Source organism: Haemaphysalis longicornis, unplaced genomic scaffold, assembly GCF_048455015.1.
Source record: "Haemaphysalis longicornis isolate Haplotype H1 unplaced genomic scaffold, Haemaphysalis longicornis Haplotype H1 scaffold_1, whole genome shotgun sequence".
Classification (NCBI taxonomy): domain Eukaryota; kingdom Metazoa; phylum Arthropoda; class Arachnida; order Ixodida; family Ixodidae; genus Haemaphysalis; species Haemaphysalis longicornis.
Genome location: NW_027526203.1, coordinates 452,011,263 through 452,024,399, shown reverse-complemented (window position 1 = coordinate 452,024,399; position 13,137 = coordinate 452,011,263). Strand labels below are relative to the sequence as shown.

Below are 13,137 nucleotides of genomic sequence, written 5' to 3'. Positions count from 1 at the left end.
GCGCGTCTTAAGCTCTGGTATGGCTTTAAATATGTTATTGTTTGCGAAAATATAATTCGAATTCGGAGATGACGTTGTTAAGAACCAAATTTCTCTCCAGCATTCAACATTCTAAATGACAACCAATGTTTTCACCTGAATTCTTTAAAAATAATAAAAACTGACAACGAAAGGCGCTCTTACCATGCAGCATCATTTTTCGCTGAGGAATGCTTTCCTAATTTAAAAGTGCTTGATTTTTGTACGCTCTGACGGCTAATTTCGCTCTGAAATAAATATTATTTCGCATTGTCTCGTGGAACTCAATTAAGTATCGATCCTTCTCAGGCTTCCCGATTTTATTCCCGAGCGACCACACGGGGATGTGCCGAGCCTGGGACCGTATTTAAGCGAAGCTTGTATGGCTAGGTTTCCGCGTATTTTTCATGTCTTTGAACAAAAAGTCACGTGCCTTTGAAACGGACGTCCCGCTCGGTGTGTGTGTGTGTGCGCGCGCGCGCGTGCGTTTGTGTGAAAAGAGAGAGAGGGAGAGGGAGAGACTCGCACGTCATTCAAAACATTTATTTGGGCCTCAAACATGTCTACTCCGTTTTATACACAGCGTGAAATGCCGCCAAGACTGAAGAGCGTAATATGGAGCTTGTTCCCACGAGTAAAGTAGTGCGCAAAGCTTATCAAAGCAATAAAATTGTAAATACGGTGAACACAATTATTACAGTTAGGATTTGGGAAGTGTTACCTGAACAGACTAAATTTATGTACGGTTACTACTGCAATATTTGACAACCTTTTGCTTTCAGTATCTGTTACATGAGGAACTCGGAGGTGGCACCACTAGTCTAAGCGGAGTCCAAATACGAACGCGCCTGAAATTTGAGCAGACGATGCGGATGGCTTTGCCACTTAATTTCTGCCTTTCTATTGATTTATGTAAGCAGCGTTATTTTATTTGCGCTTATTTTATTTTTTTACTTTTATCAGACAACATTCCTATAAAAAAAAATATTGGCGCAGCTTGCTCTACTGGTGCAAGGCTGGAGAAACAGCAGAGCTGGCGGCCGCTCTCCCTTCGTCGGAGACCCGGATGTTGCACCTCACACTTATTCCCGAACTTTGCCGCTGAAAGTGCTCCATGACTGGCAGGCCCGGATCGCTTCGTCCGCAGGCTTTCACATCTCTCACAAAGTGAATCGCGTCAGCCCGTGCTAGAACCCGCGGCCAAGTCCAAAGCCAGCACCCGCGCTACGATCCCAAAGGAATGCTGTGCGCCCGGAATGCGATGATAGCTGAGTCTAATAGACGCCGGTTTCATAACGCGAGGGACCCACGTACGATTACGACCACAAGAAGCTTTTTTTTTTTTTTTGCCCTTTCCAATTTGCTGCACCTTTTATTCTTCCCCGCCGCTGCTAACCCCGAACCTCTCGGGAGTTCGGGGCGGCCAGGTGGTAAAAAAGGCTTGGGGTGCCCCACTGGTTAGGTTGCCGGTTTCACGGCGTAAAGGATTTCGGGTTCCATTCCCAAGACCTCACTAACCACATTTTTTTTTCTTGAGGATATGAGGTTTTTTGGTGCGACGGACGGGCAAAGCTCGGCCTGAACAGCTCGGCTGTTAAAAAGCATGAGCTCTGCTTCGGAAATTGGTCCTCCGAAAGTGCTCCATTCATCGGCGCGCACCTCGTACGAGTCGTACCGACGTTACTAAATGTCACCACCGAGCCACGCCGCCAGGTAGAGTGTTACAAATTGTTTATTTTTGCCGCCGATTACTTCCGTATAGCTTCTACAGCATTGCATGCTATGTATGAAACGGAGCACTTGAATACGAATTTTAAGTTGATTATAACTAGGAACATTATGCACCGTTTTCAAGATCAAACAATGATTTAAACCTTAATATTATACGCCTCATCACTCGGGTATGTATTTTGAGCAGCTTCCTTATCAATAGGCACCATTTCCGAAATCAGTGGATTCTGCGGTAGATAATACATTTCTCTCAAAAGTCTGCCGCTGTGCCGTCCGCGTCGGCCATGTCTACGTTCGCACCACCCTCTCTTTGCCGGGGCGTTCAAATCGCTCGAGTTTCCTCCGGCTCCTTGGGACAGCGATCCCGTCATCAAGAGGAGTTGCGGCTCCCCATTTTGAATTTCACTTCTGCTCTGTCATCGTAATGGGGACGCGGCGTATAACCCGGATTCAAGCTCCGCTGGTCGTCCACCTTCACAGAGTAGAATGGCTGCTGAACTTTTCCAACTTTGGTGTTCGGACCATTTGTTTCGGAGTCATTAGTTCCGGGACGATTGGCAAAAGTACTCGTTGTGCTCACTGTACTCCAATCTGCGGGTACCGGCGTAAGGCTTCAAAGCCAAACGTTCGGCGGTTAACTAAGCGCCGGTCTATGCATACACTCCACAGTTGATGCTGTTGCTCTAGCGAAGTGATACATACCCACAGAGTAGCCCCTGCTGTATTTATAAGCTTTATAAGCAGGTTGGGATGGTGCTTTCACGCGACATCCTGCGATCGGCGCAGCCCAACTGTCTGTACTTTTTTATTCATGCGATCACCCCGGCCATCCTCCATCCACCCTAAAGTTACAGAACAATTTGCAACTCAAATCAATATACGTAAACATAAATGACAGCTGCAAAATGATCCGCAGAAAGCGCGAATTCTCAATGAGAAACTCTTTGTGGAAGTTTTGGGCTATGTGTTCCGCGCTGTGCGCTCAATGGGCACGGCACTGGAACGCTGAACACGTGTGTAATGTAGGCGTAGGGTTTCGCGCGGAATAAATATGTTCGTATATTTCTATTTGTCACCTGGTGACTGTAAATTTAATTCTTTTAGTCGTCGCGGCTGATGACAACAAAAATCCAGTGCAAAAAGGCCTAATCGTCTCGGCTGATGACAATAAAAATCCAGTACAAAAGGCCTGAACACAACTCACACGTGTCTTTGGCGTGCGATTTCTAGATCGCGTGCTCAAGCGCTGTAGCGCTTGATTTCTATAGAAATGCGGGGCACTGAATACGTGTGTGTACCTTTTTAGACTAGTTTATATTGGTAAAGAGTTTTGTAATTCTCGGATCCACCATGGCGTTCTATAAATTTTCGATTTTGTTTCGTGCATTCCAAATCGCACTGCTCCTGTTTAGCGAGCTCTTATTCATCATTACGAGCGCCATAGGCAACAGGGGCTCCATCTGCGAATTCCCAAGCAGACAGGCATTCCGATCGGTCACAGCGTGTGCCTAATGGATGGTTTTGCTTGTCAAGTTGCCCGACGTAATCCTATAAAAAAATGAGCGTTTGAGACTCGTCAATCCTTATATTTTATCGTCTGTAGATACTCTGTCGTGTTGTATGTTAATTTTTAATTTTCTTCATTTTTTTGGCGGGATCCGCAATACACATATGATGCCCCATCAGCACGTAGTGCGGTTGCTAGGTGCTGAATAAATCAATAAACGAGCAGTGCTCGGAAGCCGCTGAAGAGCAAACTATCTCAGCATAATTGCAGGCTTACAGGTCATCGTACGAAACGACTGAGTTATGAATGCAGCGGCACATCTCAAATCGCACGGCGGCATAACAGTCGGACGTTAATACGAATTAACTTCATAAAGAACAAGAAATGGGGCACAAAAAAATGGGGTTGGTAAATACCACGAGACTCGTATTTTGTTCGTAATTGGGGATATTGGATAGAAAAGCTCTCGCGTTTCGCTGAGTCGTCCGTGCTGAAGGCAGGTCGCAAGCTGCACCGCCCCCGAGCCCCAACCCCGGAGTTCAAGCCCCGCCCTCCTGCGTCACTGAGCCGAGGCACCGTCTCGACCTCGCTGATCGAAGCGGCTTATTGAACGGTCTCCTACTCGAAGCGGATTCGGCGCGCCGGTCTGACCCCCCCCCCCCCCCCCCTTCTTCTCCTCCAATATTAACTCCCCCGCAGTGCCCCAGTGTATCCGGTAATGAAATCACGGGAGCAAGCGTACTGCACAAATGGGCACAAAGGCATGAAAAACAACAAAAGTGTAAGAACAAACAAAGCGTCCAATAGTAACCCGGTCATACTTGGACACTCCCTATGACGCTGCACTGCAGAAGCTTCCTACAGGGCCAAAATAACAAGCAAAAATCTGCGGGCAGTGATTGCAAATGAACAATTATGTGTACTGAAAATGCGGCATGCGCATAATTTTCCCATTTAGGGTCCGCGTATGTGGCAGAAGAAGCCCACTTGATTTCTAAAGCATTCGAGCATGAACCGGCCGAAGGGCGCCATTCGACGAAGTGATACGAAACTCTCAGGCGTCCGCTTCTCTTATGATCTTGGCAGCGGTTCACTTCCCGTTAGTCGTGTGTAACTGGGACGAGAAGGCTGGCGATATTGCACTCCCGCGAAATTAAAAGGAAATCCTATCGATGTCACTCATGGAACCCAACCTTCAAAATGTCCGTGCCACCGTTTTTTTTTTATTATTATCTTTTTTTTTTTCCTTTCATGGGTTTGTCTTCACCCCTTAAAAGTCAAGACGCTGTTTAGCCGTCCGATGGGTAGGGATACTTTCACCGTTCCGGTCACCAAAGACCGTATCAGTAAGAAAAATGGCCTCGTGTACTCACTCCGCAGTGACCATAAATGAGGAACGACGTGACAGCCTAGTTCTAAGCTTGAGCGCATACCTGCTTGAGGGGCTCATCCAAAGGCGGATATCTCGGAACGCACATTCGGTAACATAATCCTAACAAATGAAATAGTCCAGAAGCACGGCTTCCCATATCTTTCTAGTATAACGACATGGCCTAACTGCACGTTCTGATTTTTTTTCAATATAATATAGTCAATTATGACATCGTGCTGCCCTCTTATTGTAAGTATTCCTGGGGACATAAGCTATGTGCGAGCACAAATTTTGCTTTGCCCTTCACCTTTATTTAAAAATGAGCATGTCGTCATTGCACTGAAGTGCACTCTACCCAGGTGCAGTTTCAGGCCGCGGAATACAATGTTTACAAACAACACAAGAATGGTGTACAAACTAGTTTGCAGTATATCTGAAGAATTCCTTCCCAGCTAACAATATTTGATGCAATACATATTACTTATAAATGTCCCGACCCCCGACGTGTATTCGCTTCTGCATGAAGGCTGAACAGAAGCCTTACGATAGAAACCGGTTGTTTGGTCTCTGCTTTATGTTGCGTTTTGTGACCTTACCGGCGAGATCTTGTAGCACTCAAACTAACCTGGTAGCCTATAATGATAATGCCAGCGAAAATTTTGATGCACTGACTTTCCCGTGCGCTATGAGTGATTGAGGGAGATTTTCTGTAGACCGATCGGGTTACCCCAAAATGTTGGAGGGCATAGTAGGGTTCACCCCTCCCCCCCCCCCCCCCCCCCGAATATCGCTAGAGCAAGCTAGAACTATCTAGAATAAAGGCAATATGCATTTAAGTAATGAGCCAACGCCCTTTTATGTCATTTTAGAAGATTTCTATTTGTTTTAGTAAGTGTAAACGTACGGTTTTACGTCAAAAAACGGATGACTTTCCTCAGTAATCGCATTGAAATCATGGAATATGATTTACGTAATGAGATCTCCAAAAGCCCAATATTTCTCGTACATCCATCGCGAAAAAACACCGCCTCATAGTTAATTACTCAATTTAGGTAAGTCTGGAACGAACAGCCCTGAAGTGCACGCGGGGGTAGACGTACTTACAGCTTGTGCTTGGGGAACCACGTTGTGTAATAGTGCGTGCATCGCACTTCGGCCAGAATGGTGATACAAAAGAGGCTCGTCCATTTCAATAATTAATGGTTACTTGTCCCACACAGTCGGAAAATAACACAGTCGACTTAGGCCACGGTGGCAGGTTATCATGTGTATTACGCACGTAATTTTAGGTATCTGGTGGTACATCTTATATATATTCCGCAATTTCGATACAAGCACCCTCAGGGTTGGCGCCAGGAAGAAACTAACTTCCATATGCCTTCCTGTACACCACCTGGTATCAGTTAATTTTTAACACTGGCAGCTGAAAAACCTTTCCTGTATCTAAAATTAGTCTTGGGCAGTAACTAGTTACTGGTAACGCATTACCAGTAACTAGCTACTTTTTCGGTAACTTCTAACTGTAACTAGTTACTTTTAAGTTAGAGGAACTTGTAACTGTAACACTGATACTTTTTTTCCACAGTAAGTGAAACAGCAAATGCCGTTTCAGTTACTTCTTTTTTTATAAAAAATATTTAACAGCAATACTCGCTAAAGGCCGACGTACACATAGCGCTGCCCGATTCTTCAGACTTCCTTATTTTCCATATAATTTCCACCTTTCACCTTCCCACAGCACGGCTCCCCTTGCAGTTAAGGAGAGGAGGTCGCTATGAGGGATTATCTTCTCTGCAGGAGACTGAGGTCAGAGGTCGGCGTTTAAGGTGAATTCCGAAAACTTTTCCTTCGTTTTGAGTCGAGCGGAAACAAACAAGCAAAATAGAAACTGGTAAAAGCACTTTCGCCGGGGAGGAAGCTGGCCTACCCTTGTAAAGGAAGACCGCCGCAGACGGGCCAACCGAGAGCGGGCACCCTTGGGACACCAAGGGTGCATTAACAAAAAAATCTATGCAACCAAATGAGGCGTTAACAACGATTGTAGTTGTTGGGCTTGAGTGTTCTCCTATTTAGGTTCACATCGTCTAGGGTTTTACAATGTGCAATTTCGAGCACCCGCGCACCTTCGTACGTTCCTATTAAATAAACTCTATCACTTGTATGGCGATCTATAGCTTAGTTTTATGCAGTAACGGAAAAGTAACAACGTTACTTTTTCACATTAACTGTAATGTAACTGAAACAAGTTACCTTTGGAAACTCCGTGACTGTTTGTTGCTGCGCGAGCGCTGAAACGTAGGCCACAATCGTGCTTTTACCTTGTTCGAAGTTTTTCTTCTCTTGTGTTCTCTACCATCTTCAAAGTTCTACTACTCCCTATATATATATATATATATATATATATATATATATATATATATATATATATATATATATATATATATAGACTGAAAAGATAAAAACTGTCTCTGTCTCTACTAACCTTATATATATATATATATATATATATATATATATATATATATATATATATATATATATATATATATTCTGTTTTCACCACTTTCTTTTCTGACTCAAAAAATTCTTCATCTGTTTCTATGACACCCACCACAACCTCCCCTTTGCTTTCCTAGGTTTTCTTGACTGCCAACCCTTATTTTCGATCTCTCTCTCTCTCTCTCTCTCTCTCTCTCTCTCTATATATATATATATATATATATATATATATATATATATATATATATATATATATATATATATATATATATATATATATATATATATATAGATATATATATATATATATATATATATATGTGAAGAGGAAGTCACCTATCATTTATAGATCGCCTACGTATGAGATGAGAGTCTAGACTAATTTTTCATCGGGCTTGGAGAGAAAGATGGAGGCACGGACAGGCGCACAAAATTAGCGAAACCGGTTCACGTCCTTGCTTCCGTCTGTTGTTCATGCGTGCACTAAAATCTATTGCCATGCATTAGAACACATTAGTTATCATAACAAACATCCCATTCGCATGTTGGTAGGGCAGGCACACTCGCAAAGATGCTGGATTGGGCAAATTGGTATACAAGATGCCATCTAGAGAAAGCGCAAAAATACGATGGAGACAACAGCAAGGGGACGAAGATACAAAGCGCTAAACACACTGTTTTTTGAAAATTTTGTTCGTTAGAGAATCACCGCTGATTTTTTATAGTTCTATAAAAAATTAGCGGTGATTTGGCTCGCACTAAGTATTCTTTCGGCACCAATGGCAAGTGGACTATCTATCTTTCGAGGCACAAACGTACCATTTAGGCGTTTAGTACCCGTCTGTTGTAAGTTCCTCTGCTGTAATAACCAGACTGCTTTGCTGCAAGCCTGCTGACGTTGAGGAGAAACATTCGAAAGGGGCTGGCAAGTTTGCATATGCATGCATCCAGGATTCATGTCAGTGCATTCGAGATTTCCAACGTCGCCCCATTTAAATTTACGCAGTTTACGGCAGTCCATCACCTCTTCCTAAATATGGGAATACGCTCCCACTTTAAAATAAACTTAAACTCGTTTGGAGAAAAACCTTCGGGCATAGGGATCGATCTCGCATAATACATTTTGCTGGACAATAAAGAAAAAAATACAATTTGCAAGTCGAGAACATACAACATTACCTTTACTTATCGAGGCGATTTTAAAGCAGAAACATCAGAAGCTGTCTAGAATGATTTCTGTGCTTCCTGCTATCTGTTTTTGTTTTCTTTTCTCTACAAAAATGTCTACCGGAGCGATCTTTTCTTTTTGTGTGTGTGTGTGTGTCATCGAATATGAGACCGGTTGCGCGAGGTCCAATAACGTCCGGGACAAGAAAGGAGCTGAGGAGGAGGAAAAGGACAGCATCCTCGTCCTCACCTTCTCCCACACGGACTTCCGATCCTCAACAGCGCGTAACAGCAGACAGAGTGGACAGTGTGACCTCCTTGCTCGGCTACGAAGAATCTTGGCACTGTCCCCCGCGCTTTCCACTGCTTTGAAAAGGCCAAAGAATGTCCCAGTCACTCACTGCAGTATTTATTGACCCGATATCAAGTAGTACCACTGACGGGATCACGCTCCAAGTTAGAACTCCCAAACCAAGAACTTTATTCCCTATTATCTAAGAACCATCCAGTCCACCTCCACCCAGGTCCTCGCTCGTCTACCACCAACCTTTCCCGGGCCACCTGATATCCAAAAGCTGGAGGGAAATAAAAAAGATCTTATCGTAGACGAATCAGTGCTCACAGATTTGTTCCCGCAAGATGGATGCATTTTGAAATCGCGCATGCTAGGTGTTTTGAAAACGGAAGGAACAAGTCAAGCACGTCAAAAACAGTCGAAAACTCGATCACCTGGATCTGCATCCCAATGCAAATTTTTCATAAAGAAACAACGCAGCCAGAGCGGAAGGACAGGAGACGGGATGCGACCACACTGAGAGACCTTTCAGCAAAAAATCGCTCGCTAATTCATTTAGTGGCGCAGTTGAAGGACTTGGTCGGGACTGCTGTGAAATTGTTTCGTTATCGTGGCGGGTCCCTGTCTAAAGCCCTCCTCACCGTAAATCAGTGGAGAGACAGAGAGAAGGATACGAAACAACGGAGGATTAAAGACACACTAAAAGTCCTTTAATTCTGCTGCCCAGCATGGTCGACACATATTATTTCCGGGTTGGGCTGAACAACCGCACATCAAATGCAATGTCTGCGCGACGGTGCCAATTAAGACAGAATGCACATAACCTGCACTGTATAAATCTCCATGGCCCCTGTTTTTGCGGCCTTGTGCAGCAGCATACTCCAGCAGCATGCAATACAAACAGTTTTTTTTCCCAAGTTTAGTAAATGAACTTAGGAATTACTGTATGTAAATTTACCTACTTTGACACAGTTCCGACCTCCCTTGTTTAACTCGGGAGGAGCTCTAAACCCATTTGTAAGGTGAAAATCTCCATCGAAGAATCAAAGAAAGCTTTAGAATGACGAAAAGAAAACACAAACACAAAATCGCAGCTCAAGCACAATAGGGATATGTAAATGCATAACACGTGATACATGATTAGGCAGCCGTCAAGCTTATATGACAGTGAAATACAAGCAGCATTTAATGCCTTTTGTGATTTATGTGACCTTCAAAAAAGCGGCTGATATGACACAAAAGTTTGCATGTTTTCACTTTGCTGGCTTCACGGCTGTCTTATGGGGTCACAGGGTGATCACACAACAATAGTCATGGTGGTTTGTAGCAAACACGCGATCATGGTGGACCGTAACCAGTCACATGGCCATGCTGCTCCGCAGCGTCAAAACAAATGCCTCTTGTGGTTGCAGCGAAATAGCATTCGTTCGCACATGGACCCGATTGCAGCAGAACCACGATACCCGCAAAATCAGTCAATAGTGCACGCGTGGTCGTGGTAGTTTGATAGGGATCGCTTTGACAAACGTGGCATGTCTGCATAACCCGCACTGGTCCCTCATACGACACACCCAAGTATCTGCATGTATATCACATGTTTTGCGATGAATATGCGCTGATATTACACGCGTGCATGCAAAAGATAAACACTGGCACCCTTGAAACCGCAGCGTGTTCGCTGTGGCTGCGCAGGGCGCGTAGGTACGCACGGTGCTTGAGGGACAGAACGTAAAACACAGTCGGAACAAATCATTTTCTCAGAAAATCGAGGAAGGTTTTGGTGTAGCTTGGTTAATAACTCGGCGATCGCGCACAAGATGTTCACACGCCCGCACACACAAAGGCACCGTAGGGGATGCTCGGCGTGCGGAATACCCTGCCCGGCACGCCTTCCACAATGCGGTACTTTTGTACGTAGCCTCGTTCGCGACGAGGCCGTGGCGGTACGAGTACAGGCGAGGCGCCAGCTTGACGGGGGCAACATGCGAGGACCTTGGAGTACGTGCAACCGAGGCACGTGCGAAGAGAGCACAGTCCGCAGTGCGAGGAGCGAAGCCCGGCTCACCTGGGCGAGTGGCAGAGCAGGCCGGCCAGGGGGTCCGGCTCGGCGTTGACGAGGTCGGCCAAGTCCGACTGGGAGCACTTCCACGCCTCGTCGTCGTCCCAGAACTCCATAGGGAGGGCTTCCAGAATCCTCTAAGGATTCTGGAACCAGAACCTCGGGGTTCCGAATCCTTAGGGCGCAGGCACGTGCTGCGCTCGCGGCCGCGGGCGCGCGATTGCGCCGAGAAGCCCCGGCCGAGCGTAGGAGGCACTGGTCGGGCTTCCTCCGGTCGTGGCGGGGCTTCGGCGCTCGCTGCTGGGGATTCCTTTTGGACGGCCACGGCACCGCTGCACACACAAAGGCCATTCGGACGCCGCCCGCAACCCGAGCCCCCGCCCCCGGCCCGGCGCAGTCGGCGCACAGAGCCCCGTAGCCTTAGTCGCGAACGGCAAGGGGCTCGGCCATCGCTGCTTGCCTGCTCCGACCAAGGTGCCGGCCGTAGCACGGTCGCCGAGCATTAGGGTGCATGCGCTTTCAAAGATTAAGAGGGCAAATGACCAGTAGGGCTCGTCGCAACGACCGTATCGCCTTTGCGCGTCACAGAAGGCGCGTGCATCTCGCAAGGTGCCGGCCCCTTGTTGTTCTTGCCCGCGTCGTGAGAGACTAAAGCCTTCGCGGGGTGCCTCCTCACCTTTGTTTCGGCGGCGAGTCGATCCCGTCGTCGTCGGGCCACGCACGGGTCTGGGGTCCGCGCGCGGGGCGGCGGTCCCTCCTACCTGGGCGTGAGTGTAACCCGATCCGTGGGCCGGGCGCACGTGCGCCGGCGTCTCCAGTATGGTGTCCGCAGCCCCGCGATCGGGGCCTCGCGCACAGCCGGGCTTCGTGGCGCAGGGGGTGCGCACCGCTCTGCAGCTGGCCACCGCCGCCAGCGACGGGAGCCCCCGACCAATGTCCCGCGGTGTCGCCGGAACCATTACCCGGACAAGGAAACGCACACGGCCTAATCGGGATTGCGTGAGTCCCCAAACGCGCCGTGACGTCGCGGCCGCCGAGGGAGGGACTCAGGAATGCCCGGTTAGCTTCCTGCAGTGCACGCTCCGTGCGGCCCTGCCTCCGGGGACCATTGCCACGACGAGCAGCTCCCGTGCGATATCGGCCGCCGCATGCGGTGGGAGAGAGAGACACTAGCCTCTCTCACGGACAGCTTTTACGAAGGATCTGAGCTTTGGCATAGGGGGTTGACATATCATACATGCGCGAACGCTTCTCAGCACTTTGGAGTCACAGTTAGGGAACACTAAAAACACTTAAGATATGGGAATTGCGATGTTTTACTGACGAGATCTATCGCCAGTTATGGTGCCTTTTTAAAGAAAGCAATAATATGTGGCATATTTTCCCATTTGGCGTTTTTTTTTTCTTTCGTTTTCAGCAGGTTTAACCTGAACCGCCCTTTTGTCGCAAAAACCATCAATGGGTTCCGTATATTGGAAGTTTAAGTGGCATTTACTGATTCCAACTGCGCCATTAACAAAACAAACCTGGCGTGACAAATACCAGGACGGCCAACGGGGGATACAAAGGATTGAATAAGGGGGTACAGTCAAACATCTACTTAGTGTTTCTGGTGCATTACAAGACGCGCCAGACATATACGGTAGCGATGCGCTCAAAAATAGACAGACAGACAGACAGACAGACAGACAGACAGACAGACACACACACACACACACACACACACACATATATATATATATATATATATATATATATATATATATATATATATATATATATATATATATATATATATATATATATATATAGAGAGAGAGAGAGAGAGAGAGAGAGAGAGAGAGCTTTTTCGTGTTTGCACATCAGCGCAAAGGTGCCCCCTGGTGTGGTCCTTCGGGTGAGGGGCGTGCGTAAGTTGGATGACGCAGGGTTTAAGTTTCCGGTGCCCGATATCAGAATTTGACTGTGTGTTATAGTGTCGTCGTGACACTCGATATTCGGCGTACACTCTATCAATTGACAAAACACGTCCAGTGGAACGGTGGGTTCGTGTGTTTCAAACAGCTTCAGGCTGACAACAGTTTCTGGCGGGCATGTAAGGGGGTTTCGACCACCATGGAGCATAACACAGCCGTTTCAACTTCCGAATCCACTGACGAAGTTCTGTTTTGGGCCTCGAGCGGCTGCCGACAGCGGCTGTTTCGCGCGTGAATGGCACCGGCGCGTCGTTCTAAAGCGAACAGGGGCGAGAAGGGGCGCGCTCCTGTTTTGCGGCGTCGTGTGGGCCGCCTATTAGCGGCCGAGGTGCGACGCCGATTAGCTTCCGGCCGGGCCAAGTGCGGCCCACCTTCACGCACATTGGGGCCGCCCCGAGCGGAAAGCACGACGCCGCCGCAGTTCACGACACCGCGTTGCTGTTGACCCCGGTGGCAAGAGGGCGACGCGTACGTCTGGCGGCCGAGAATCGCGGCGCACATTTGACGCGCTGC

General features: G+C 47.3%; 1 protein-coding gene across 1 annotated transcript in view; it reads right to left on the bottom strand.

The window, feature by feature from the left end:
- Positions 1–11,006, bottom strand: part of LOC144173307 (uncharacterized) — a 56,837-nt gene extending 45,831 nt beyond the window's left edge. The window contains exon 1 of the mRNA XM_077701791.1: positions 10,655–11,006. Coding sequence (XP_077557917.1) covers positions 10,655–10,764 — 110 coding nt within the window. The 5' untranslated portion in view covers positions 10,765–11,006. The remainder of the gene's footprint in view (positions 1–10,654) is intronic.
- Positions 11,007–13,137: the final 2,131 nt, after the last annotated feature.